Raw genomic sequence first — 27,049 nt, 5'->3', positions numbered from 1 at the left:
GGAGGAGGAGAGGAGGACTTTATATCATCAGGAGGAGAGGAGGACTTTATATCATCAGGAGGAGGAGAGGAGGACTTTATATCATCAGGAGGAGGAGAGGAGGACTTTATATCATCAGGAGGAGAGGAGGACTTTATATCCTCAGGAGGAGGAGAGGAGGACTTTATATCATCAGGAGGAGGAGAGGAGGACTTTACATCATCAGGAGGAGGAGAGGAGGACTTTATAAATCTGCTTAGAAATACTCCAAACAGACGCTCCTCACATGTGCAGAACTTGCCTTAGAAACATCACGTTTTAAGGTTTATTCCAAATGAAAGTGATCCAGTGATAGTCGTCTGAACATCCATGAGAACCCTGCAAACAGGAAGTGCTAACAGCTGATTCTGCTAAAGTTTGAATCAAGTATTTTTAGTTTCTTTGGTTGTTTCTCCGTTTTAAATCAAGGACTACGACGCTTCACCTGACTTTATATCAACAGGAGGGAGGAGAGGATGAGTGGGTTTTTTCATGTTTTGGGTGAACTGTTCCTTTAACCTGTGTTGATGAAGTAGCAGGTAGCTCCATCTGGGATATAATATAATATGAGTCTCGTGGTATTTCTGCATGAATCCTAACAATCTTTATTTAACTCTTCTTCTTCTTTAAACGTCCTGTTGAAGCAGCCGTGTCGAACCCAAACTCTGAAGAGCATTTTGTTTAAAAAAAACAAATCAGAAACCCTCTTTAACGTTTCCCCGCCATCGTTAAAAGCGTCCCTGATGTGCGAGCGCTTCAGTGTGGACGCTCAGTTTACTGCTGCTGTGAAGGGCGAGCGAGGCTGACAGCACACACAGAGAGAGAGAGAGAGAGAGTCAGCAGGTAGGATGGTAGTTTTAAAACGGGAACTGCGAAAATTGTTCAACCGCGTTGCCATGGCAACAGCGAGCATGTAGATCAGGGGGCTTTTTTTAACACACACACACACTCACACACACACACACACACTCACACACACACACTCACACACACATGGTGACACTGCGAGGTTAGCACAGGATTCCCTGCTATTCCAGTTTCTATGACAACTCACAACTCATCCTCCTCGCTCTCTTTTATCTTTCGGCTGTGATGGAAGCAGAAAATCCGGCTCTCCGCGTTTTTTTTTCTTTTCGCTGGCATGGATGGTAATCACGCGCTAATTAGCACCAATGTTGATTACTACAAACGATAATTAAATACTTTATAATGGGCTGTGTTGAATAGAAAGTAACACCAGCAGTGGGAGAGGTCGTGGCTGGAAGAGTTAGTGGAAAGATACGTGAAATTATCAGGGGGTTGGACTTTATCTGACTCCTGATCAGTGTTAGAACAACTGTAATCAATATTTATATACTCACACGGAAACAAGTGATGATGTGAAAACTGAGAGTTCTGAGGATTATCAGGTGAATCACACGTTTACACTGAACACCAAATAAAATGGTGGACAGAGAACGTAGTGAACGTTATAGTCAATAAATATATCGTTGCACAGTGAACATGAAGCTGGATGCAGGCAGCAGTTAGCTTAGCATAAAGACAGGAAGCACTGGGAAACTCACTGTGTCACCTGCAACGTCTGATTAATTACATTTGTTTAGGTACAGCTCGTCAGCAGTGAGGACGGTGACGTCATCATCAGTGGACGATGGGACAAAATGAAAATAAGTTGTATTGTTTGACTGCTCGACCCCGTTTGGAGTCATACTAAGCTAAGCTAACGAGGACAGAGAGTAAAACGCCATCACAGGCTGCTGGGATCATACGTTAGCATCACTGATTGACTTCCTGAACAATGTGTCGCTAAACTCAGATAATTAAAACAAAAATGGATTTTATATATTCAGCTCACAAACAAACAGTAAAAACAAAATATTTTTTTACCTGTTTTGTGAGAAACATGATCACTATAATAACGTTCATGTAGCGACCAAATTGTACATCAGAAGGAAAATTGGCAGATTAAAATTAAGATTATAGCAACAAATTTCAGCCAATGAGAATTACTTTTATTCATGTCTTTTATATTTAAGGCGGCTGAAAATCCAGATGAGGAAAGAAAACGAGTCGAGAACCTTCTGAAGCCGCAGCAGACCTTAAAGAGAAGACAGAATAAAAGATATTCAGCCTGCTTGTTTCTGAGATAATGTTCATACAGTCTGTAAACCTTCTGACTCCAGAACAGTCCGACACTTCTCTCTCTCGCTCTCTGTTGTTTCTGTGTGCGAGCACATTTCACTCAGGGTGAAAAACAGGATGTGATGTAACATCCCGAGGCCATTATTAGCGTTAGAGAAGGTGGAGGTCAGATCGGAGTCAGCAGACGATCTGAAGAAGATGTCGACCCGCAAACAGACGAAAACACAGACAGAACAATCAGTCGAGTCGTCGGCGTCTCGGCTCGTCACGTGTAATTAATCCTTTGAAGACGGCCGTGTTACATTTTGTTCTGCGGTGGAACACCTCAGTGGAGAGCAGCCATTATCACTGATGTTACTTACACCTCCGAGAATGCAAAATGTCCGCGGTGAGAAAAATGCTGTGGGAGGCTGTCAGACTCTAATATCATCCTCACTGAAGCCGCTGAGTCCAGATCAGATCCAGCTGTCGGTCTGATCACCGGCGCTGAGACGAGTCCGGGAGAAGTTTGTTCAAGAGACGGGACTGAAACAAAAAGTGAGGCCCAAAGTTTCTATAACAGTCGAGGGTGTCATGTTAAAGGAACAGTTCACTGTATGGAGACACTAATGTTTGTTGTTCTGACCCGCCCACAATCCAAACCTCATGCAGAAAGGACCAACAGGTGACAGTGAGGGTTTATCATATTTTGGTGGACTGTTCCTTTAAGTATTTCTCTTAAGGTGACCACAGATATAAACACGTTCGTCAGCTCCACATTTCTGCGTCATGCAGGTCAGCTGCTACTCGCCCACCTACCGGAGCCTGTTGTCTGTGCAGTGACACACGCTGTACATGAACATTCGAATGCGTCCACTCCGCCGCCATTTTGTAGCCTTCTTTACAGCCCACAGTCGGTGACATCTCCTCCGAGCACAACTTACATTTCACCCTGATGTTCTCATCCGTCTCTCCCAAAAAACCAGAATGACGTGAATATTTCCAGGAAGTTAATTCTGTCCTCTGACTAGGGGTGGGTATTGGAAAGAACCTCGCGATACGATACGTATCACGATACTTTGGTCACGATACGATACGTATCACGATATTGCGATATAAATAAAGATGAAAACACAAGTACCTGTATATGTACATCAGATGATATTGATCAGAGGACAAACTGAGTCAAAACTATTTCATTCAAAACAGCCTCTCCATTTTATTAATTCCCATGAAATTTCCGGGCAGTAATATTCTCTTTGTCCAGCTCGTTGTTCTTGCTATCTCTCTTAACTTTGAAGCCAAAGTGCTTCCAAACGTCAGCTTTGAATTGCGGAGGCGTTGTTAACTTGCCATCCATTTTGCAAAGACCTCAGCCGCTCTCTCTACTACAGAAATACACCCGCCGCACAGCAGAGTCGCTCTTCGGCGATATATCGATATTAGGAGTTGAAAAATCGATATTGTATTGGGCGGCAAAGTATCGCGATATATTGCCGTATCGATATTTTTGCCCACCCCTACCTCTGACATCTCTGTAGGTTTACAGGTACAGGTGTCACTGTGGCACATGGGCCCCGTGAATCTGTCTGGTCCAGTCTTGCTACCTGGCTAATGCTAACGGAGATGCTCGTGAACGTTAGCTCGGTCGCTAACTAGCAGCAGATGTCAGAGAATGCTAATTAAAGCAGCAGCAGCCGCCTGAAGACTTTCTCACATGACGAAGCATCTTTTCAACCTGTTTGTAGTGCTGAAATCAAACCTGTGTGTGTGTGTGTGTGTGTGTGTGTGTGTGTTTCAGCCACATGCCTCTGAGTCCGGCTGCTGACACCAAACATGATCGCCCGCGGCAACAGGCGGTTACTAACGGCAACCCGACAGGCTCTGCTGTTGCCAGGGACGACGACGCGGACGACACGCCCTCCGGAAACAGCATTGTCGTCCGCATTGGCATCCCGGACCTGCAGCAGACGGTAACACACACATAAATATATACAGTATATATATAAACGCAGTTATATAAATACTGTATATGACTGTGGAGGATAAAAAAAGACGACATGAATGAATCAGCAGGACAAACCTGTGTGTCTGTCTGTCTGTGTCTCTGTCTCTTTCTCTGTCTGTCTGTTTCTCTGTCTCTGGCTCTCTCAGAAGTGTTTGCGGTTGGACCCAGAGTTACCAGTTTGGACCAGTAAGCAGAGGGTTCTGGTGACGTTGACTCAGTCTCTGTCGGATGTTTTGAACTATGGTCTCTTCCAGCCGGCGTTCAACGGCCGAGCCGGAAAGTTTCTGGACGAGGAGCGGCTGCTGAAGGAATACCCTCTCCCGCCCATCACGCCCATCCCATACCTGGAGGTACGCGTCCTCTTCTAAAGGAGGATTACACTGTTTTCTCTGTCTGTTTCATTCTGTCAACAAACCCATCCAAGACCAACAATGTGTTCGTCCGTCTGTCGGTACTTCCTGACATATGGATGGCAGATAGAGCCGTTGTGACGTCACCTGTAGGTTTATTAAAGAGGTCGCCATCTTGGCAGTACCTGACTGCACCTGACTCCTGGCCAATCAAAGATTACAGATATTTGGAGCGTTGGTGGAGCCGAATGAATCCTGGTTACTGAAACACAGCCACGTATCTGGAAGCTACCAAATGTTCACTCAGAAGAAAAAGCTAATTTAACTTCACGTTCTTTAGGATAGTTTGTGTGTTAATGTAAGACTGAAACATCTGCATAAGGACTGTTTGCATTAGTAGAAACGAGCTCTGACCTTTGACCTTGTGTTTCACAGTTTCGTTACAAGAGGAGAATTTACACGCAGAGCTACGTGGACGACAAACAGCTGGCCAAGCTTCACACCAAGGTGCTGTGATGTCAAGACCGTAAAATCCTTCAAACTAAAAGAGATTTAAGAGAGTTTGTAGGAGAACTGATCAGTTTTCTTGTGATGAATTCGTGTTTTTCAGGCCAACCTGAAGCGCTTCATGGAACATGTGCATCAGAAGAATGTGGAGAAGGTTTCCAAGTGGCTGGAGAAGGGACTGGACCCCAACTTCCACGACTCTGACAGCGGGGGTGAGCACCAACACATTTTCTTTATGTTTCCTGTGTTAAAACTTGCTATATGATGATTTAAATGCGGTCTTATCGCTGTCAAATTTAAATATGTTGAGTCATAGATCATTAGAGTCGACCTGAATAAATCCATTATGTAAAATATGTATATACAGGTAATTAAAACCTCCACATCTCTGACCCACGTGTCTCCAGCCTCGCTTTAGAGGACGTGTGTGTCTATTTTCAGAGCAGTAATAAGTCTTGTGTTTGTGTCTCAGAGTGTCCTCTGACGCTGGCCGTCCAGCTGGAGGAGAGCTGCGAGCTGATTAAAGTGCTCCGCAGCGGAGGAGCTCACCTGGACTTCAGAACCAGAGACGGTATCACCGCTCTGCACCGGGCCGTCCTCTGCAGGAACAGCTCCTCACTCACCGTAAGAGAAGACATGTTTTTTAATATTTCATCACAAAACAACAGGTTATTGAACAATGACTGCACTCAGAGTCACGCTGGAGGAAGGAGACATATTTTGAGTTCAAACCTTGTTTTACTATCATTTAAAATGCAATAATTTAACCACAACAATCAAATATATGATAGAAACGACAGAAACAATAAATCCTGGATTGATATTATGACATAGTTGTGGGATGGCATCAGTGTTGTTACCGTGTGACTCTTATTGTGAAATAAAAATCACACTGATGACCCTGAAAATCAATGAATTTAGGACTCGGTGCAGTTAGAAGACACATGTTCTGTTGAACTGTTAGAAACTAGAATACAAAAGGATTAAATGGCGTGATTATTGAGTGTTACATGAGTGACAACATGGTGGGCTGATGCCTCGTGGCAGCCATTTTGTAAAGATGGATGGTGTCGCTGGTGTTACCTTCCTCACAGAGTTCATGTCTGTGTATTCTAGAGTCAGTGAGTTCTGGAATAACGTGTTTCTGAGTTTAAATGTTAGAAGATTCAGTCAGTTTTAAGTCATTTTGTGCTTCAGAAGTGGACGTTTCTGTAGAATCACCCAGAACAAACATACAAACCTCTCACTGGGTTCTGTTGGTACCGGCAGGGACAGAACTGTCTTGAAGTTCTTTACTTGAGTATTGAACATTTGTGTGACTGGAGCAGCAGCTTCTTCACCACAGAGGCTTTAACGTTTGTGTTCATTCACCTTCAACATGAACAGTTTTACGTCTTTGGTCTTTTTTTATCCTGATGTGTCATCGTCCTTGAGTTCAACAACACGTCACTGAGTGTTGTCCTGTTCCGATCTGGTCCTCAGACTCTGCTGGACCTCGGAGCGTCTCCGGACTACAAGGACAGCAGAGGACTGACTCCCCTGTATCACTCTGCCATGGTGGGCGGCGCCCCCTACTGCTGCGAGCTGCTGCTGCAGGACCACGCCACCATCGGTACGGAGGCTCGCAGAGCCAATCCAGCTGCTATACACTGACACCTGTGTGTGTGTGTGTGTGTGTGTGTGTGTGTGTGTGTGTGTGTGTGTGTGTGTGTGTGTGAGAGAGAGATGCCACCACTGCTGCCTTTTAGACATCAGACTGTGGTTGCTTTTTTTCATTTTTGAGCTTTTGTGAGAAAAACACTGCTGAAGAATTGTTGTTGTCATGGTTTCAGGGATGACTGATGAGAACGGATGGCAGGAAATCCACCAGGTGACACACACACACACACACACACACACACACACACACACACAGACACAGACAGATGCACACACATCAATTACCTTGCCTATATAATTACGATTTGTGTGCGTGTGTGTGCAGGCATGTCGCTTCGGTAACGTGCAGCACTTGGAGCACCTGCTGTTCTATGGTGCTGACATGAGTTCCCAGAATGCATCGGGAAACACTGCACTGCACCTCTGTGCTCTCTACAACCAGGTAACTGGTGAAAACAGGTTGTTCCCTCATCAGTCCTGTTGTTGACTTGCTGTGTGTCATGTGCTTTTATTTTGAAGTTTAATAAATGTATTGTTGCTGGTTTTGCAGGACAGCTGTGCCCGAGTGCTGCTGTTCAGAGGAGCCAATAAAGACATCAAAAACTACAACAACCAGACTGCCTTTCAGGTAAAACAACAAAACTACAACTACCAGACAAAAAACTACATCTACAAGATGAAAAACTACAACTACCAGACCAAAAACTACAACTACCAGACTGCCTTTTACATAAAACAACAAAACTGCGACTACAAGACAAAAAACTACGACTACAAGATGAAAACTACCACTACTAGACAAAAAACTACAACTACTAGACCAAAAACTACAACTACAAGACGAAAAACTACAACTACCAGACAAAAACTACAACTACCAGACGAAAAACTACACGACAAAAAACTACAACTACCAGACAAAAACTACAACTACTAGACCAAAAACTACAACTACAAGACGAAAAACTACAACTACCAGACAAAAAACTACAACTACCAGATAAAAAACTACAAGAAAAAAAACTACAACTACCAGACTAAAAACTACAAGACCAAAAATGACAATTACCAGACAAAAAAACTACAACTACCAGATAAAAACTACAACTACCAGACTAAAAACTACAAGACAAAAAACTACAACTACCAGATAAAAACTACAACTACCAGATAAAAACTACAACTACCAGACAGACCAGGTGAATGCTTGTTGGCTAAACTTGTGTCCAGACAAGATAAAACGTTCGTTCTTCCTGATTGTGTGATAAAAAGTCAGCAGCTGTTTCAGAAACAGGTTTTTAAAGACTGACGTCTTCAGTAGGAACCGACGATGGAGTCAGACAAACTGAAAAACAGAATAAAGGCCGTCCTGTCCTTTAATGGATATATTTAAAGGCTAATGTCTGATATAGCTCTGTGTGTGTGTGTGTGTGTGTGTGTGTGTGTGTGTGTGTGTGTGTGTGTGTGTGTAGGTGGCGATAATTGCTGGGAACTTTGATCTGGCAGAAATCATTAAGATCCACAAAACCTCTGACGTTGGTGAGTTGGCTGAGAGTGTGAACACACATTTAAACGGTGTGTGTGCGTGCACGTACAACAGTAGCTGGTGAAGTTAACTGTGTGTGTGTCTGTCTGTGTGTGTCTGTGTGTGTGTGTTTGTGTGTGTGTGTATATATGTTTATATGCGTCCAAGTAGTTCCCTTCAGAGAAACTCCATCCTACACGAAGCGCCGCCGAGCCGGCCTGACCAGGACGTCAGCTGGAAACGGTCTGTCCTCTCCTCGCTCTCTGATTCGCTCAGCCAGTGACAACGCTCTGGAGAGCCCCGCCTCCTCTCCTGGCCCCTCCCTCCAAAGCTTAGAAACGCACCACGACACGCACACACACTCGCTACGACGACACACACGCCGCCTCAGGTAAGAACACACACACACACACACACACACGTACATAAAAACAGAATTCAATCATTTACATACAACAAAGTGTTCCTGACACCACCTGTCTCACCTTCACCTGTCTCTACCTGTATCTCCTCCACCTATCTGTCTCTACCTGTATCTCCTCCACCTATCTGTCTCTACCTGTATCTCCTCCACCTGTCTGTCTCTACCTGTATCTCCTCCACCTATCTGTCTCTACCTGTATCTCCTCCACCTGTCTGTCTCTACCTGTATCACCTCCACCTATCTGTCTCTACCTGTATCTCCTCCACCTATCTCTCTCTACCTGTATCTCCTCCACCTGTCTCTCTCTACCTGTATCACCTCCACCTATCTCTCTCTACCTGTGTCACCTCCACCTATCTGTCTCTACCTGTATCTCCTCCACCTGTCTGTCTCTACCTGTATCTCCTCCACCTATCTGTCTCTACCTGTATCTCCTCCACCTGTCTGTCTTTACCTGTATCTCCTCCACCTGTTTGTTTCTACCTGTATCTCCTCCACCTGTCTGTCTCTACCTGTATCACCTCCACCTGTCTGTCTCTACCTGTATCTCCTCCACCTGTGTCGCCTCCACCTGTATCTCCCCTCCACCTGTCTGTCTGCAGCCCCAGCGGTGGCGGCCATGTTGAGACCAGCCCGCCCTCCTCCCCTCCCCTCACCCCTCAGATGAGGAAGAGGAGGCTGTACAGCGCCGTGCCGGGTCGCACCTTCATCGCCACGCGCTCCCACGTGCCCCAGGGGACGGGAGAGATCCAGCTGCACCGAGGAGAGCGGGTCAAAGGTCAGACAGGAGGAGCAACACGAGACCATGCTGGTGGAGATCTGCGGAGCTGACACTCACTCTGTGTGTTGTGGATCTATAGTTCTGTCTATAGGTGAAGGTGGATTCTGGGAGGGAAGCGTTAAAGGAAGAACCGGGTGGTTTCCTGCCGACTGCGTGGAGGAAGTCCAGATGAGACAGTACGACCCGCGACTGGGTGAATAATCACTGCTGATATTTATAGATTAACACAAGACGTCCGTCTGTGGCCGAGCGTCACTCTTCTACATGATGTATGTCTGCGTTTCAGAGACGAGGGAGGACCGCACCAAGAGACTGTTCAGACACTACACTGTAGGATCCTACGACAACTACACCTCCTACAGGTACGGCTCTGTCACTACACCTGCTGCAGGTACTGCACCGTCAGTACACCTGCTGCAGGTACCGCACCGTCAGTACACCTCCTACAGGTATGTCTCCGTCACTACACCTGCTGCAGGTACTGCACCGTCACTACACCTGCTGCAGGTACGCACCGTCAGTACACCTGCTGCAGGTACGGCTCCGTCACTACACCCTGCTGCAGGTACTGCACCGTCACTACACCTGCTGCAGGTACCGCACCGTCAGTACACCTGCTGCAGGTACGTCTCCGTCAGTACACCTGCTGCAGGTACGTCTCCGTCACTACACCTGCTGCAGGTACTGCACCGTCAGTACACCTGCTGCAGGTACTGCACCGTCAGTACACCTGCTGCAGGTACTGCACCGTCACTACACCTGATGCAGGTACTGCACCGTCACTACACCTGCTGCAGGTAGCACACCGTCACTACACCTCCTGCAGGTACTGCACCGTAACACCTCCTGCCTACAGCACCGTCACTACACCGCTGCAGGTACAACACCGTCACTACACCTCCCGCAGGTACAACACCGTCCACTACACCTCCTGCAGGTACAACACCGTCACTACACCTGCTGCAGGTACTGCACCGTCACTACACCTGCTGCAGGTACTGCACCGTCACTACACCTCCTGCAGGTAGCACACCGTCACTACACCTCCTGCAGGTAGCACACCGTCACTACACCTCCTGCAGGTAGCACACCGTCACTACACCTGCTGCAGGTAGCACACCGTCACTACACCTCCTGCAGGTAGCACACCGTCACTACACCTCCTGCAGGTAGCACACCGTCACTACACCTCCTGCAGGTAGCACATCGTCACTACACCTCCTGCAGGTAGCACACCGTCACTACACCTCCTGCAGGTTCCGCCACAGAGACTGTACTTCATATTTATCACGTAGAGATAAAATGCCATCAGTTGTAACAATGAAAAGATCAGGAACTACTCTTAAAGATTGAATAATAAACTTTATCTGTTGTGCTCTTTTGAAATCACACTGTGTTCTTTACAAAAAAAATTTATTATTACAAGCAGATTTTACAGTTCTACAACATCTTCTGTCCACAAACTTCACTGCTTAGAAACAAAAACAAAATGTCGACATATGTGAAGAATATATGACATCACAGTAAATGACGACTTCAAGACTCTAAGGAATTAAAAAATATGTAAATACACAAACAGTTAATAATAAATATGACTCCTTCATATATTTCAGGTTTCACCCTCCGGTCGTACAGTTTGACCTGAGACGTTCAGTCGACATCTAAACACGTGTACTCACTGGTTGAATGTAACTAATGACATTTACTCAAGTACTGTTCTTCTACCTCACCACATTGTTTACTCCACAACGTTTATCTGACAGCTTCACAGTTCTTCATAGCCCCAGTGTGGTATGAGTACTTTGACTGAACACTTTTTAATGTGAATATGTTTTGATAAAAGTGTATTTGTGTGTTTTAGTGACTATGTGATCGAGGAGAAGACGGCCGTGCTGCAGAAGAGAGAGAGCGAGGGATTCGGCTTCGTCCTCAGAGGAGCTAAAGGTAGAAACGAGGGATGGATGGATGGATGGGTGGAGAAGTGGTGGGTGTTCGGAGGTGTTGGTAAAAAGAAAAAAGAAGGATATTTAAAACAGAGTCTTCAGAGGACGAGTGGTGAAACTCCTCACTGCTGCGCTGTTTCATAATAAGGACGGATTCTTATAAAAATACTAGAAACAGACTTTCAGTTCGTATTTATTTATAAATGTTACTGTAACGATCTCCTCAGAGTTCTACACAGAATCAAACAAAGCTGACATTTACAGCAGCACAGAAAACATAAATAAGTCCAGTCAGACCTCCTCAGGTTGGTTTGGTTGGACGGCTCTTAATACTACGATTCCCATGATCCTCGGCTGTTGTTGCAACGGACAGGAAGTCAGACGGAGGTGAGAATCTGATCTGCAGCAGAAACAGAAGACGGAAGAGTCAGTGAGTTAAACTGCTGCTGCAACCAAACCGCTCACTTTGTTTTACTTCTGTTGTTTCTGTCTGTTAGTGAACATAATGTATTGATCCTGTTTGAATTGTGTCATGAATCACACACGATGACACAATTCAAACAGGATCAATATATAACGTCTGTCTTCATCACCACCAGACAAACGTTATTCTGAATCAGTCTGAGGAAAGATGCTGCAGCAGAGCTCGTCTGTATAACGAAACATTTTGGACCAAACTCCATTCAAAAATCTGGTGTTTTAACATCGAGCCATATTTTTTTACAGTAAAAACTGCAGTTACATCGTCACAAAGAATCTTTCCTGACTCACTTTGATCTACAGGCTCATCCGGCACACATTTAGTCAGTATCATTAACTCACCTGTGACGAGGTGTTTGACACAGACGGACACGTGTCGACTAACCTCTGCCTGCTCTCATCATCTGTGACTGTGGAAACGCTGCAGTGCTGCTCGGAGAAAACTGGCTGGACTCACGTTGGTCGCGGCGTCGCAGCCTCCCGGACCGACTGATTACTCCACGTGACGTTCTGCATGAATAACAAATCAGAGGATTGTAATTTATTCTCTGGAGTCAGACATGAAAATGGTTCTGAGATAACAATGAAGAGCTAATGTGTCTGTTCTCATTCTGACCAGCTGACCTGCCGCTGTGACAAACAACAGAAGATGAAACACGTGCAGAACATTTAATTTAACCTGCAGCGACCTCTCCTCACCTGGAGACACTCTTTTGTTCTGATGAATTAACCGGGACCGTTCAGAACTCTGACTTCACAAAAAATAAATATTATGTCTCGGGAGGTTTAATCCATCTTTCATATTTCTTCTTCTTTTTTCTGTTTAAAGCCGAGACCCCCATCGAGGAGTTCGCCCCCACCCCGGCGTTCCCCGCCCTGCAGTACCTGGAGTCAGTCGACCAGGGGGGCGTGGCCTGGAGGGCGGGGCTACGGACCGGAGATTTCCTCATAGAGGTAACGGCTGTCTTTTAACGTTATGACGTCATTAACTCAACCTCTGGTGTCCTCACCTGTCTGTCTGTGGTCCAGGTGAACGGCGCTGACGTGGTGAAGGTGGGACACCGGCAGGTCGTCTCTCTGATCCGTCAGGGAGGAAGTCGGCTGCTGATGAAGGTCGTCTCTGTTTCCAGGAAATCAGAATCCAACCTGATCAGGAAGAAAGGTTTACTTTACTTTCTTTACATGTTGTGTTCAGAGATCATTCTTGTTTGAAGTTTAATCACAGAATACTTTGAAACACGACCTCGCCTGAGAGTCTCGTCAGACATCTTTTCTTCTTTGTGTCGATTGTGACCTCTAGTGGCAGAAACCACAAACTGCACGTTGAACTATATTAGTCTTTAATAATTATTGTACGGTAGAAATCACAAACCAAAACTGTGATTCCTACTGATTGGTTGTTCTCTTGTAGCCCCGCCCCCTCCAAAACGAGCACCCAGCACCTCGTTGACTCTCAGGTCCAAGTCCATGACAGCTGACCTGGAGGAGATAGGTAAAGCACACACACACACACACACACAGCGTGCAGAGTTAAGTCAACCCGTAGGAGTGTGTGTTGTTGACCTTTGCTCTGTCTGCAGCCAGGAGGAGACGCATCGGTGAGTCACATGATGTTTGTTGCTGTTTGTGTTCTCCGTGTTGTGATGTCACACTGCAGTGATGATGATGTCAGTCTCTTGGCATGATGTTGAACTGACGTTGCGATGATGTTTACGTGACGTAACAGCCGGGCCGTAGCCGACATCACTGAACACGGGTCATCACCAGTGGTGGAGGAAGTACTCGGATACTTTACTGAAGTATAAATACTCTGTTACATGTAGTGAAGTCAGGAGACGGTACCTGAAGTGTGAGGAGTCATTGATTTGTTTGGTTCGTCTTTGTGACTTTGACTCATTTAAATTTAGATTCAAAACATTTATAATAATTAATTAAAGATGTTTTTCGAGCCTCCGTGTCTCTGCGGTCCGGCTGACTGATGTCATGATGCGTCATGTTGCTGTGGTTGTGGTCTTGTTGTGACATCACGGGGCTTCGTCTGGTTACGTTTGTTTGTTGATCGTGTCGGTGCGATCGTGTCTCCTGCAGAGAAACTGGATGAGATGTTGGCCGTCGGTCAACAGGAAGTCGTGCTGAGGGCGCGACCAGCAGACGACTTCAGAGCAGCGACGGTGAAACAGAGACCGACCAGCCGACGCATCACACAGGCCGAGATCAATGTGAGACGAGTGTTTAATCAACGAACACCTGAACGCATCACGAGACTCGTTACAACCACAAGGCTCCAATAATCAATTAATAAATCATGATAAGTTTCCACCATGTTTTCTTGTGAACTGCGTCCTCATTCTGTGTGTGTGTGTGCAGTCCTTGTTCGAGCGTCAGGGTCTGGTGCCGCCCACAGCGCCAGAGAAGAGCACCATGGCTTTACCCCGAGGAATGTCCAGAACCAAGAGCTTCGGTGAGACTCACACACACACACACACACAGACACAGACACACACACACACACACACACAGACACACACACACACACAGACACACACACACAGTTGTCACTGAGATTCTGCTGGTTCGTTGCAACTGTGAGTTTCCCGGGCCGTCAGTGCTGTAAAGGCTAGAACTATTTAAACAGAAACGCTCGATGGGCCAACAGTCCAAATGTCTCAGTCATCGGTCCGGGTTTGGAAAGGATGGCGCCTGCGACCCGGAGAACTCCACCTGTCTCTGATTGGATCATTAAAATGAGTTCAACTGACTTAGTTTTAAATCAATCGAGTCCGTCTGTGGCTCAGATTTGGATGAAAACTAAAAACATGACTTTCAGCTTTTATAGAGAAACATTCTATTCTGTATTTTCTGTATTTATCTCAAAATCACACATTGAGTTGTGTGTGTTTGTATAAATGTTTATATTCTGTGTTTGTGGAGTACCTCTATCTGAACGTCTCCATGGTTACCTGGCAGGCACACCTGAGGACGACAGGATCTCGGCTCTGATCAATGAGAGTCGGTTTCCACGGAGCTCCTCGCTGACGGACAGCTTCATCCCTCCTCCCCCTCAGCAAGCTCCGCCTCCTCCTCCGTCTGCCTCCTCCACCTCCACCTCCCCGCTCTTCCTCCTGGACTCCGGCCCTCCACCTTCCTTCCTCCCCCCTCCTCCCCCGGCTAGAGGGGAGGGGCTGACCCGGTCCAGCTTTAAGCCAGGGGCGGAGCCGAGGCTCCAGGAACTCACTGATTCGCCGTCGAGGAGCCACGCCCACGCTGAGCGTCAGAGGAAGGCGAGGTCGATGATCATCCTGCAGGACACGCCGCCGCTGCAGCCTGACGCACACGCCGCTGCCACGCACACGCTGCACACCGCCACGCACACTGCAACACACACGCTGCACACCGCGACACACACCTCCACGCTGTCTCTCCACAGCACCAGCCCCGCCCTCGGGCACTCACCGCTGTCACGCCGCCGGGGACGACCAATAGAAAACCCTTACGCTAACGTGGGACAGCAGGCCGCGCCTTCCAAGCCTCAGAGGAGGAAGTCACCTTTGTTGAAACAACTTCCTGTTGAGGAGCAGGGTCAGGACCGTTCACACACGTTCTCTCTCTCATTCTGTCAGTTACATTTGTGCCTGTTTTACAAAAGTTTCTAATAATTAACTCCTTTTATCGGTTTGAATCTAGTTAAATTAAAATATATTTTTCCTCTCTTTGCTTGCAGAAACTCGTTTCCGTGCGCTAAATAAGAAACAATTTAAAGTTGCAGTCAGCTGATGGTGACGTCTGTCAGTCTGACCCGTTTGTTTTTCTTTTAGGTCTCGGAATGAAAGATCACGATCCGACCAAACTGGAGCTGCCCGGCAGCCCCAGCAGGGCGGAGCTGTACCAGCAGCAGGTTCTGTCAGAGCGGGCTCGGGTTCAGGGCCGCAGGTCGTCTCTCTTCCTGTCTGTGGAGGGATCCGGCTCTGAGAACCAGGTGCCCCCCCTCCTCACTCAGAGCCATTCAATGGACGACCTCGGAGAGCTTCCTCCTCCGGCGCCGGTCCTGTCGCCCTCACCGACACCGCACACCTTCCTCCACCCGCTGACGGGGAAACCTCTGGGTACGTCTGACTTATTAACCTTTAGTAAATAATCAAGGATGTGTGGACAGTAACGGACCGATGAACCTGAAGAGAAACCAGGACAGAACCTTCAGGTGGTCCAAAGCTCAGAGTAGACAATGTGAACCACAAAAGAGAGCAACACTTTAATCATCAAGCATGAAAATCCATCCAACTTAATCTTTCCTCCTTTTATCTCCCCGTTTATCTCCTCAGACCCGTCCTCTCCACTCGCCCTGGCTCTCGCTGCACGAGAACGAGCGCTCACCGCTCGCACGCCGAGCCCAGAGCCTCGAATGAAACACGCCTCTGCCTCCACCACGCCCATCCCCACCCCGGCTGCCAGCCCAGAGGGCAGACACAAGCGCACCCCTATCACCACCCCGCAGAGCAGCCCCGAGCCACGGTCCAAGCGCACCACCCCTCAGACAAGCCCCGAGCAGCGAACCAAGCGCACCACTCCCCAGACCAGCCCCGAGCTGAGGCATAAACGCATGACTCCGCCCTTGTTCCCTGACGGACAGGTGGAGCGGCCAGAAACAGAGGGAGGAGTGACCTCACCTGCAGGCCCCTCCCCTGAGCGCTGGAAACCCACCCCCCTGCCAACGCTGTCCAATGAGACTCACGCTCTGATTGACAGGCGCCGGAGCCTCACAGTGGGCAGCTCGGAGGAGGAGGGCGGGGCCTACACAGTTACACTCCCACCGGCCTTGTTGTCGTCCAGTGACGAGGAGACGAGGGAGGAGCTTCGCAGAATTGGCTTGGTAACTCCACCCCCTGCTTTTGCCGCTTCTCCTGCCCCTCCCCCCCCATCCTCCCTCACCTTGTTGCCACGGCGAGGTGGGGAAGGAGGAGGAGGAGGAAGTGGTCCTGATTCTTTAGGCAGACAAGGAGATGAGGAGGAAGGAGGTAACGAGCGGCTCCACGACAGCTCCTCCTCCCCCAGCTCGCTCCCTCCCTCCATCACCTTGGCCTCTCCTCCTGCTCCACCTTCCCCCTCCTCCCCTCCTGCTGCTCATCCTTCCCCCTCCTCCCCCGCCACCTCCCCAATAGCTCTGAAGCCTCGCCTCCGTTCACCTATCGGCCGGGGCCGCTCGTCTCTCCGGGACCCGCTACTGAAGCAGTCATCAGACAGTGAGCTCCTCCCGTCTGCTGCGTCCTCCTCCTCCCCCTCCTCCCCGCTCTGCTCCTCCCCGACCGGAGGAGGTGGCCGACAGCCGCGCTACCTGTTCCAGAGGAGGTCCAAGCTGTGGGGGGGCGGAGACGACCGGGAGGAGCGGCGGGGCCTCAGCCCGGATGAAGGCGGAGGCCGTCCGGCAGCACTGGGAGGTCAGGGATCCGGGTCGGCCGTGGACCTGACCAGCCGCTCGGCGTCGGCTCTGGAGCTGAGCGGCAGGGCCGGTTCTGGACTGGATCTCGCTAACCGGCTGCAGCTGCTCAACAAAGACAGTCACTCTCTGGGGGAGGAGCCAAGTCCCCTCGACCCGGGCAGGAGGTCACCTGTAGGAGGTGCCAGGTACGACACACTGCCTCTGTGTGTGTGTGTGTGTGTGTGTGTGTGTGTGTGTGTGTGTGCACATTGTAACCTCACCTGTTGTTTGTGTTGTTGCAGATGTTTGGACAGTGGAGTGACTAAATCGTAGGTTTTTATCTCTGGTAAACATTTTCTCGTTATCGCTCAGAGTTTCGCTAACAGCGAACTAACATGCAGCTTCTCCACCGCCGACTAACTACTAAATGTTTTAAATTACGATCACATCCGTCTTTTAAACCTTCGATTGATAGTTTGTTACAATTCTGTCCAATCAAAGCTTTACAACCACGACAGGCAGACGCTGTGTTGGACTCAGTATTGTTCGACATTTTGACGCGAGGCAAGAGACGTATAAAATAATGAATTTATTACAGTTTCTATTATTTCTTGTCTGTTTAATTCAAATATTTTAATGACAGTGAGAATATTTAATCTTCAAAAATACCTCAATCACAATAAAATATACACAGAACAAGTTTAACGAGAGGAAGAACGAGAGACAACATCCGTTTCTTTAGATTAAAAGAAAAGGAAATCACAAAGCTGTCATCAGTTCTGGTCCAGAAGCTGAATCCATCATTATTAAATAAGTTCTTCTGGTACCGAGGCCCGTCAAGCTTTGCGTTGTTCAGCATGTTGTGTGCATGAAGCTCCTGTTCCATGTTTTGTATATTAAGAGTTTGAGGAGTGGCGACTTTTTATTTACCTTCATGTTTATCTGCTCTGATGGAAGCTGCAATCAATCATCAATAAATATCCAACATATCAATAACATATCAGCAGCCAGCATGAACTGATCACTAGCTTCTTGGTCTTCTAAATCCATTATTGACTTTATGGACATGTTGGCTTCAGAATAATATGATGAATGTGTAGATGAGCGAGTGATTGGGACGAGCAGGAAGTTGCAAGTCTTAAATTGATGTTGATCAGAAATTGGTATATTCATTATTTATTGGGAAAGTATTTACGTAAACAGCCTCAGAATTGATGATCACGGATGACGACACATTTCAGTCGGATGATGGTTTAAAACTTTCAGTATTCGCTCAACTGTAGTTTGGACGAAACATCAAATGCAGATTTTAAACCTTTAGCAGAGAATAAAGATGATTTTAATATTAGCATAAATGTATTTAAGTCATTTTAACCAGCAAAATTAAAACAAGACGTTTCTTTTGTCCGCTGATGTTTCTACAGTTACTATGAATTAAGGAGGCGGGGCTTAACGAGCCGTCAGTAGCAACATCAGCTGATAACGACGTTATGTGAAGTTTGTGTCATATATAAACCGTCTGTTGTGTTGCAGGTTGTTCTCCAGTCTCGGTGAACTCCACACCATCTCCCAGCGAGGATACGGAGCCAGCTACACCGTCAGACCAGGAAGCCGCTACCCCGTCACCCGCCGGAGCCCCTCCCCCTCTCCCTCCCCATCTGATAGGTCAATAGGGATCTCCTCCCCCTCTGAGAGGCCGGACCTGAGCTCGGGTCGCGGCCTCACCATCCTGAAGTCGTCCAGTCTCAGTCTCCCCTCAGAACCAAAGGAGGTTCGGTTTGTGATGCGAAGCGCCAGTGCACGAACCAGGTCTCGCTCGCCCTCCCCCTCGCCCCACGCCTCCCCCTGCCCCTCCCCGGTCCTCAGCGGGCCCCTGCTGGCCCTGAGGCCTTGGAGGCAGCGGCCCCTCAACTTGTGGAATAAGTATGACGTGGGGGACTGGCTGGAGAGCGTGGGCCTGGCCGAACACCGCCAGCGCTTCCAGGAGCACGAGATCGAAGGCTCCCACCTCCCGGCGCTCACCAAAGACGACTACGTGGAGCTGGGCGTCACCAGACTGGGACACCGGATCAACATCGAGAGGGCGCTCAGACAGCTGCTGGATGGTTCTACTTGACCCCTCACCTCTGATCATTAACCTCTAGACATCCTGAACTGTGACCTCATAACCCCTGACCTCGGGTCAGACACTAGGCCATCTCTTTGACTAGGATATCTTAGCAGTGACTGAATCTTTAGACCTTTTTACCAACACTGAGCCCAGATCTCTGAGCGACGTCGTCACGTTTTGTCTGCTCGGCTCTTCGATCGGCCTCGAAGGACTCGTAGCTCCAGCGTCTGTGTCCAGCGTTCGTTACAGACTCCAAGACTCAGTCTGACCTCAGTCGTCTCACAGCTCGTGTGTTCACGCCGTAAAAGTAAAGACAACAGACGATCCACAATCTGCTGGACAGGATGAAGCTACATCTCGTATATTTTGATCTAAAAGTACAGAAATATTATCAAAAGCCTTCAAATGTTTATGATTAACAACTTATTGTCCATCTTCAGAAGTTCAACGACGGAGCGCTGAATGTCACATGCTATATTTTTACAATATCAAATATCCAACAGCTGTTACGGCATCTTGAGGCTTTTATTTTGAAAAGAAAATGCACGCAGAGTCGTCACAGCGGCGAGCAAATTACGCTGATATTCAGGATGTTACTAAATGTTAATTAGCCTGAAGTAGCGACATGCACACATCACGCTAACAAACACAGAACACCAGCTCGCCAGTTTAGCAATATGTTAACTTTCAAGCAGGAGAAAGTGGCGAGCTACCCAGGAGCCACGCTAACGCCTGACATTAACATCGCGTATCCTAATATTTGGGCGGGACAAAATCGTGATATACAATTCTGTTTAACAAAATAACTAAAATTATATATAAGCTTGATTAAGAAACAAGCTAATTATAATGTTTGATAATCTGTTAGCAGTGAATCGTTGGAAGGTTTGCCTGTAAAAATACATAAAAATAAGCGATTAATTAATAAAACTGTTCACATTATTTAAATTTTTCTCCATCGACTTGTTAATCTGTTCAATGGAGTTTATTAAAAAGTGTCTGCGCCTTAAATTGTTCCCCTCAGTTTGTTACGTCCTGTCAGAGCTAGCATACTGCTACGTAATATAGCCGTTAGCCGCTTCACACAGTGTTATACAGTGCTACGTTAGCATATAGCATCCTGGACACAGAGCTGTACTGCCAGTCTGAACAGGTGATGGGACATCGATCGAAGAGCTGATCAGACAAACGATGATGATCCAATGAGACGGGTCGTTTCCTTCGTGCCATTCTGCTTCCCCAGACGAGTTTAGCTGGACTTTCTGCGAGCGGCGCTGGACGATTAGCGAGCTAGCTTAACAACCGGAGATTAGCTGAGGATGTTTCTGTCCTTCCACAGAAAAGTTTCTCGTGACTTCTCTTTTATTTTTGTTTTTTCCAAATATCACTCATGAAGAATTTGTGTTTCTTTTTGAGTTCGTTATCTTAATACCGATCATTTAGAGTTTATGAATAACAAGTAATAATAACGTGGTGGTGATGACTTACAGAGTTTATAATAGTTTGGACAATGATTTTGAGTTCCTTATGATTTGACAATGAGTTGAATTTCCGGGTCGTTTCGGTGATGTGTTGGAATTCATGATGATTTGTCAATGAGTGTGACCTTGTGCTGATGTGCTGTGTTTCAGGGAGAGCTGCAGCAGAGCTCCAACTGTAAACCTCTCTGGTTTCTAACCTGCGTACTGAGGGCTCACTGTACATGGTGCTATCTGTTTAAAGCCATCTGTACAGACGATACCTTCCTCCTCCCCCCCCGCACCTCCCACACACGACACCTGATCGATTAGGTTCACCACGCTGACTCAACTCCCCCGATAATCAATCAAGTGTGGCTGTGCCGGCCATCACTCGCCAGGAACAGGCCATATATGGAGTTTCCTCGCCGCCATATTGGGGATTTCTTCCCTGCCATATGTGGAGTTTCCTCCAGACCATATATAGATATATAGAGTTTGTACAGAGTTTAAAACGGGACATTAAAGTTTTACTGTACGTTCGCGTGAAGCCACAATTTGTTTTGACGATCTGAGACGCGGTCGGACTGAAACCCGTTCTGAATTAATTTGACGTGTTTCTGCCTTAAAACGCCTCAAACATTTTTGATTTGTTTCGACTTTGACCTGTTAAATTAATTCTCAGTGTTCAGACAGCTGACAGGTAATTTAGGACTTATCATTTACTTTGGTCGGGGCTCGAGGTGCCACTCAACATTTTCATTGGTCGCGCCTGAAATTTAGCTGTTTACTTTTTAAACAGTTGAGGTCGTTTCTACGGAAGCCCCGAGGGACAAGTGAAGATGTATTATATTTATTTGTTGAAACATTTTCTGAGTCTGAACTAAATTGTTTTCTCTCCTGAGAACTGAAGCTGAACAATCTTTTAATGTTCCTTCAGTTTTTTCTTTATTTAATTTGTGAAAAAAAGAGAAAACATTTGTGGAAAACAGAGTTAAAACATTAAAAAGGAGAATTACTTTTAGTTTTTTAGGGAGTTTCACACAAAATAACTTGAGAGTAAAAACATTTACAGAATTTTTCTCCACCTGCTTTCACACAGAAAACAACAAAATACCTTCATTTTTTACCAGTTTCACACATGAACGACTTTTATTCAAGCATCTGTGAAAACAGGTGAAAAAAGAATCCTGAAGATTTATAAAATTTTTCCTGTGTAACACCAAGTTAAAATATTTGTTCACAGGAGAATAAATGTTAATTTTTATTTGTGTTAATCTGTGAAACAAAGAGAAGAAATTTATTTTCAGAGAATTTTTTCTTTTTTCATGTGTGAAACAGTGAAAACTTCCACTCACAAAACAAAACTTCAGAAATATTTTTTCACCCGTTTCCACAAATGTTTCAACAAAATTCCTTCATGTGTGAAACTGATAGAAAATTTTTTTAAAAATTCACTCAGTTTCACACATGAAGGGATTTTGGTGTTTTATGTATTTTGTTACTCCAAAATAAAATAATTTTTTGTGAGAAACAGAAACTAAAACAATTCTCCTTTTTAACTTTTAAATTAGAAGTTCCTGATTTTTTTCCCGCACAAAAACATTCAACGTCATCGTTCAGTCAATAAACATAAAGTCAGTTTCATTTAAAACAGCCCGAAGTCAAAAATCACACGTCTGCCTCGACAGACACGTCTCACCTTCTTCTCCTGCAGACTGCCGTCTCACCTTCTTCTCTTGCAGCAGACTGCTTTCTTCTCCTGCAGACTGCCGTCTCACTTTCTTCACCTTCTTCTCCTGCAGACTGCCGTCTCACTTTCTTCTCCTGCAGTCTCACTTTCTTCTCCTGCAGACTGCCGTCTCACTTTCTTCACCTTCTTCTCCTGCAGACTGCCGTCTCACTTTCTTTACCTTCTTCTCCTGCAGACTGCCGTCTCACTTTCTTCTCCTGCAGTCTCACTTTCTCATGTCTCACCTTCTTTACCTGCAGACTGCCGTCTCACTTTTTTCTCCTGCAGACTGCCATCTCACCTTCTTCACCACAGGAGTAAAGACTTATTTAATATCTGGTCCAACCGCATTATTAACAACATTATTGGGCAAAATTATTTAAAAAACATTGCTCCTTCGTCCGTCTGATGCAGAGACAAGTCCAGATGTGTTAGCCTAGCTTAGCACAAAGACTGGAAGCAGATGGAATCTGTTAGCCTCAAGGTGTAAAAATCCACCTTCCAACAGAGAAGCTGTCTGATTTACATGTTGGATCTTGTTTGCTAGCGAGCTGAATGCGGTTCGAACCCAGCACGAGGACGATGCTAACTGCTGCTAAAGCTAACGTGTCTGAAGATGACTCTGATTGAAGTCGGTAAGCCGAGTTAACAGCGAGCGGTCGACTCTGGAGGGATAGTTTTCCATCGCTGCTACAGCTCCCTCTTTCAGTTTTAACTTCCTGCAGTGAACTTGTTTCTGACCCGATCCGATCCACCCGACGTGTTCCCGTCCCCTCCTCTCTGATTCCCCTCTGAAGCACAATCAACGTTACAGTGCCTGTTTCCACGACGACAAACGTTCAGCGTTTATCCAGCTTTTCTCAGACTTCTGCACCCGAACGCGAGCCGAGCCACAATCACGAATCCCAAAGTTGTAAAGTTCACGGCGCCCTTCAACGGGAGCGAGTCTCAGAGCACAGAGGTGTAGAATGTAAAGTCTATGTACAGCACATGACAGTAGACTCTATAGTCTGTATAATATATATTACCATAGAATGATGTAGCTATAGTGTAACATGTAAAGTATAGTAGACAATAAAGTGTAAAAAGTCATATTTTGGTAGACTGTAGTCTATAAAGTCTTTATCCACGTGTGATATTCAGTCTGTGAGCTGCTACACGTCACGTTCGACGTCACAGTGAAGAACAGTTCTGCACAAAATGAACAAAGATCACAATGTTCAGTCCAGCTCGTCCTGGTACCGGCGCCAGGCGGGCTGAAGCTCACAGTCTGTTTCAGCTCATTCACGTTCTGGACAGGTTCAGTGTTCTGGCAGCGTTAAAGCTCGACGTCGAGATCGCAGCACGACGTCGGCGTTCAGTCGTTGTGATCGCGGTGACCTCGACCCACTGTGACATCACGAGCATCGCCTCCACCGATACAGACCGTAGATATCGGATCAGCCGGTAAACAAAGTACTTACAGATGCCTTCAGCTGCGCAGAGGTCACGTCCACAAACATGACTGTGGTAGAGGAAGTGTGTGTGTGGCGGTCAGCACTGAGTGAATATCACATGTCACATATATACTGTATGTATAGTATATATATATTATAATGGACTATAGTCTACTGTACAGTCCTCACAGAAGGAGACGTGGGCTGTCGCTTTCTCTGCAGTGTAACAATACTAATCAGTGATGGGGAGGTCATGTGACCTCTGAACCTCTGACCTCAGGTCCCCCGCGGGAGTCCCTCTGTACGCTAACATACACATGAGGTCACTCACTTGTCGTAGGATTTCTCAGCCAATCAGAAACACAACCAGCAAACCTGCTGCTAAAAGTCTCATCCGTGACACGAAGTGAGGACAGTGATGCTCCTCCGCTTAGGAAAGTAGTTCCGTCTTTATTTGAACCTGAAGTTGAGAGAACCAAACGCAGCCTGAAGCGTCCTGATACAGAAACACACACCCTGTCCGATCATGTTAGCATGCTAGTTAAACACTTAAAGGAACAGTTCAACCAAAATGAAAGTTCAGTTCTTATCTCCTAAACAACTGAAGACATCAGAAGTCTCCACGCAGCTCATCTGCTGTAATCCAAGTCTCCAGAACTCCAGAACCCAAACTGATCTGAAAAGACCTTTTCAGACGGGGTGCATGCAAACACGTTTAGCTTGGCAGCTAATTGTTAGCATATCTGCTTAAAACACGGTGTGAACGTCTTCTCAGATCAGGTTGTGGTCTCTGAGCTTCTGTAGACTTGGATCACTGCAGACGAGCTGGACGCAGACGTTTGTTTGTTTTTGATAGATTTACATGTTTGGGTGAACTGTTCCTTTAATGACTGAGACAATGCGAGTCGCTCTGCTAGCAACACGTCCTGCTAAAAGGTCGAGTGAAACCTGGGCAAGAAACTCAAAGTGTAGGTTTTGTTTGCTAAAAATTAATGCAAGACCATTAAAATACAAACAGCGTAATGTTTACAAAAAACTGCCATGCTAATCAAGCTAAGTGCTAGTAATTAGCCTAGCTGGTAACACTGGTAGCTTCCATTTTGTAGCATTTGGTGATGAGCATAAGTCATCACCAAATGCTACAAAATGGAAGCTACCAGTGTTGCTAGCTGTTCTGTCTCGTCTATGGTTCTTCACCTCTGCAAGTTTCTGTATCGGGACTCTTTTCCTGAAGCTAAATGTATGCTAGCTAACAACAGCTGAAAATGACATTCATATGAATCACTACTGAAAGTGTTTCCCCCTAAAGAGAAAAATGTGTTGCTAATTAGCAGTGGTTGAAAGTAAGTGAGCACATAAGAACAAGACTCTGAGGTCGTTGTACTTTACGTCATGCTAGTTCCGCTAGTTCACCACATTTATATGAAGTATGCTAGTTAACATTAGCTCCATGTTCACAGAGAAACACTTTGTTATTAAGCAGTGCGACACTGACAGTAGCCACGAGTACTTTTACTTTTATACTTTGAGTACATTTTGTTTGTTGTTGCTTTTGTAACTTTTACTTAGAAAAGATGCAACATTTAAGAATTAGCCACCTGTTGAATTCTAATCCAAACAAAAAGGAGGCAGCAGATCATCGCAGTAATCACTTAATGTAGCTCCGGTTAGCTTAGTTAGCTGTGCAGCTAGCAGTTGTAACTTGGAGCGACAGGGTTGGTGTTCACATCACTACGTTGAGCTTTGGACCCCGACGGGCTAGCTTGTTAGCATGCTAACTTAATTCTTGAATGTTTGACTAAAATTCCTACATACTGCACCTTTAAGTGAACTTTTAAAAGCAGGACTTTAACTTGTAATAGAGTATTTTTATAAGTAACTGATTAGAATCCTTCTTCCACCACTGCTAATTACAAACCACAAGACAGGCACAAAATGGCCGCTCAGTCTAAGTGTTAATGAAAAGGACAGAACCTGACTGATCGTAAGAAGACGATGGAATAAAGAGCCAAAATGGCCGCCACTGCTCATCTGACTGTTGACTGATTCATTGCGACGCCTCAGCTTCCTGCTGATTGGCTGAGAATCCTGGCTTTCTAACCTGCGTGTGAAACCTTCCTCCTCCTCCTGATATTCACCTGGTTATAATGGTTTAATGGTTTCCCTCCTCCTCCCTCTTCCTCCTCCCTCTTCCTCCTCCTCCTCCTCCTCCCTCCTCCTCCTCCTCCTCTTCCTCCTCCTCCTCCTCCTCCTCTTCCTCCTCCCTCCTCCTCCTCTTCCTCCCCCTCTCCCTCTTCCTCCTCCTCCTCCTCCTTTCTAGCTTCCTCTTTTTACAGTATGTTTGTAGTTTCTTCTGGAGTGAGTGGCGTGTGTGTACTTCTAGTTTTTTTTTCTTCTTCCCTTTTCTAAAAACTGAAGAGCACACAATGACAACCGATGAGCTCTGCAACGCAACAGATTGTAATCTTTATAATAAACTGTCATTTATTACGAAGTTAACGATTGGCCTTCACGTGTGGTTCTTTCACAATAAGAGTCAACAGGTTTGTGACCTCTGACCTCTGACCTCTGGGCTCGTTTGGACACTGAATCTCTGGGCCGAGTTAATGAGTGACGAGCTTCTTCTCCTGAACAACAAACACGTTCTGATGGTTTCATTTCATTAACATGTCGTCTTTTCTACTGTTTTAATTGATTATACGTTAAAAGGATCATACAGAAGTGTCAACATGCTCTCAGTGATCGATAATCAATGAAGATGAAGATTTAGGATTTTTATAGGAGGTTAATAAATAATAAATGTTGAATTTATCAGTTATCTGATCGATATCGATGATGAGAAGCAGAGAATCATTCACATCGTTTGATAACATGCCGTCACATATTCTGACATTAATTCATGTAAATCATCAATCAGTCTGCAAAACTCAGAACAATGCTGAATTCTGGTTCTGATCATGTGGATAAATACATTAAATATGTAACTTTACTCTAACGAGCTTATTTACAAATGTACACATTACTCTGAGGTACTTCAGACACGAGCAGAAGTTCTAGAGTATGATGTTGATGGTTCAGGTCCGAT

General features: G+C 46.1%; 2 protein-coding genes and 1 long non-coding RNA gene across 5 annotated transcripts in view; 2 read left to right on the top strand and 1 right to left on the bottom strand.

The window, feature by feature from the left end:
- Window positions 1-27,049, top strand: part of LOC115595755 (NACHT, LRR and PYD domains-containing protein 14-like) — a 965,684-nt gene that overhangs the window by 768,384 nt on the left and 170,251 nt on the right.
- On the top strand, window positions 197-26,463 carry shank3b (SH3 and multiple ankyrin repeat domains 3b). Of its 3 annotated transcripts, XM_030440553.1 has the most exons (27): window positions 197-498; window positions 3,941-4,112; window positions 4,294-4,497; window positions 4,933-5,004; window positions 5,108-5,216; window positions 5,477-5,628; window positions 6,487-6,616; window positions 6,837-6,874; window positions 6,989-7,105; window positions 7,214-7,291; window positions 8,136-8,202; window positions 8,348-8,579; window positions 9,215-9,390; window positions 9,473-9,586; window positions 9,680-9,755; window positions 11,255-11,337; window positions 12,646-12,770; window positions 12,846-12,978; window positions 13,228-13,308; window positions 13,397-13,414; window positions 13,905-14,035; window positions 14,184-14,277; window positions 14,784-15,395; window positions 15,632-15,919; window positions 16,136-17,435; window positions 17,532-17,558; window positions 18,763-26,463. In XM_030440553.1, exons 2-27 carry the CDS (start codon window positions 3,945-3,947, stop codon window positions 19,343-19,345), a joined length of 5,208 nt encoding a protein of 1,735 aa, XP_030296413.1. In that variant the 5' UTR covers window positions 197-498; window positions 3,941-3,944; the 3' UTR covers window positions 19,346-26,463. The 3 variants fall into 3 exon arrangements, with proteins under 3 accessions (XP_030296413.1, XP_030296415.1, XP_030296414.1); XM_030440555.1 differs by lacking the exon at window positions 17,532-17,558 and having other exon boundaries at window positions 198-498; window positions 8,357-8,579; XM_030440554.1 differs by lacking the exon at window positions 17,532-17,558 and having other exon boundaries at window positions 198-498.
- Window positions 11,514-13,203, bottom strand: LOC115595824 (uncharacterized). The gene is made up of 4 exons (XR_003986784.1): window positions 13,189-13,203; window positions 12,827-12,962; window positions 12,202-12,326; window positions 11,514-11,736 (listed from the first exon to the last, which is right to left on the bottom strand). It is a non-coding gene; the product is annotated as an uncharacterized LOC115595824 (long non-coding RNA).

The sequence above is a fragment of the Sparus aurata genome, chromosome 14 (assembly GCF_900880675.1).
Source record: "Sparus aurata chromosome 14, fSpaAur1.1, whole genome shotgun sequence".
Taxonomy (NCBI): Eukaryota; Metazoa; Chordata; class Actinopteri; order Spariformes; family Sparidae; genus Sparus; species Sparus aurata.
This window is presented reverse-complemented; position numbering and strand designations above follow the sequence as displayed.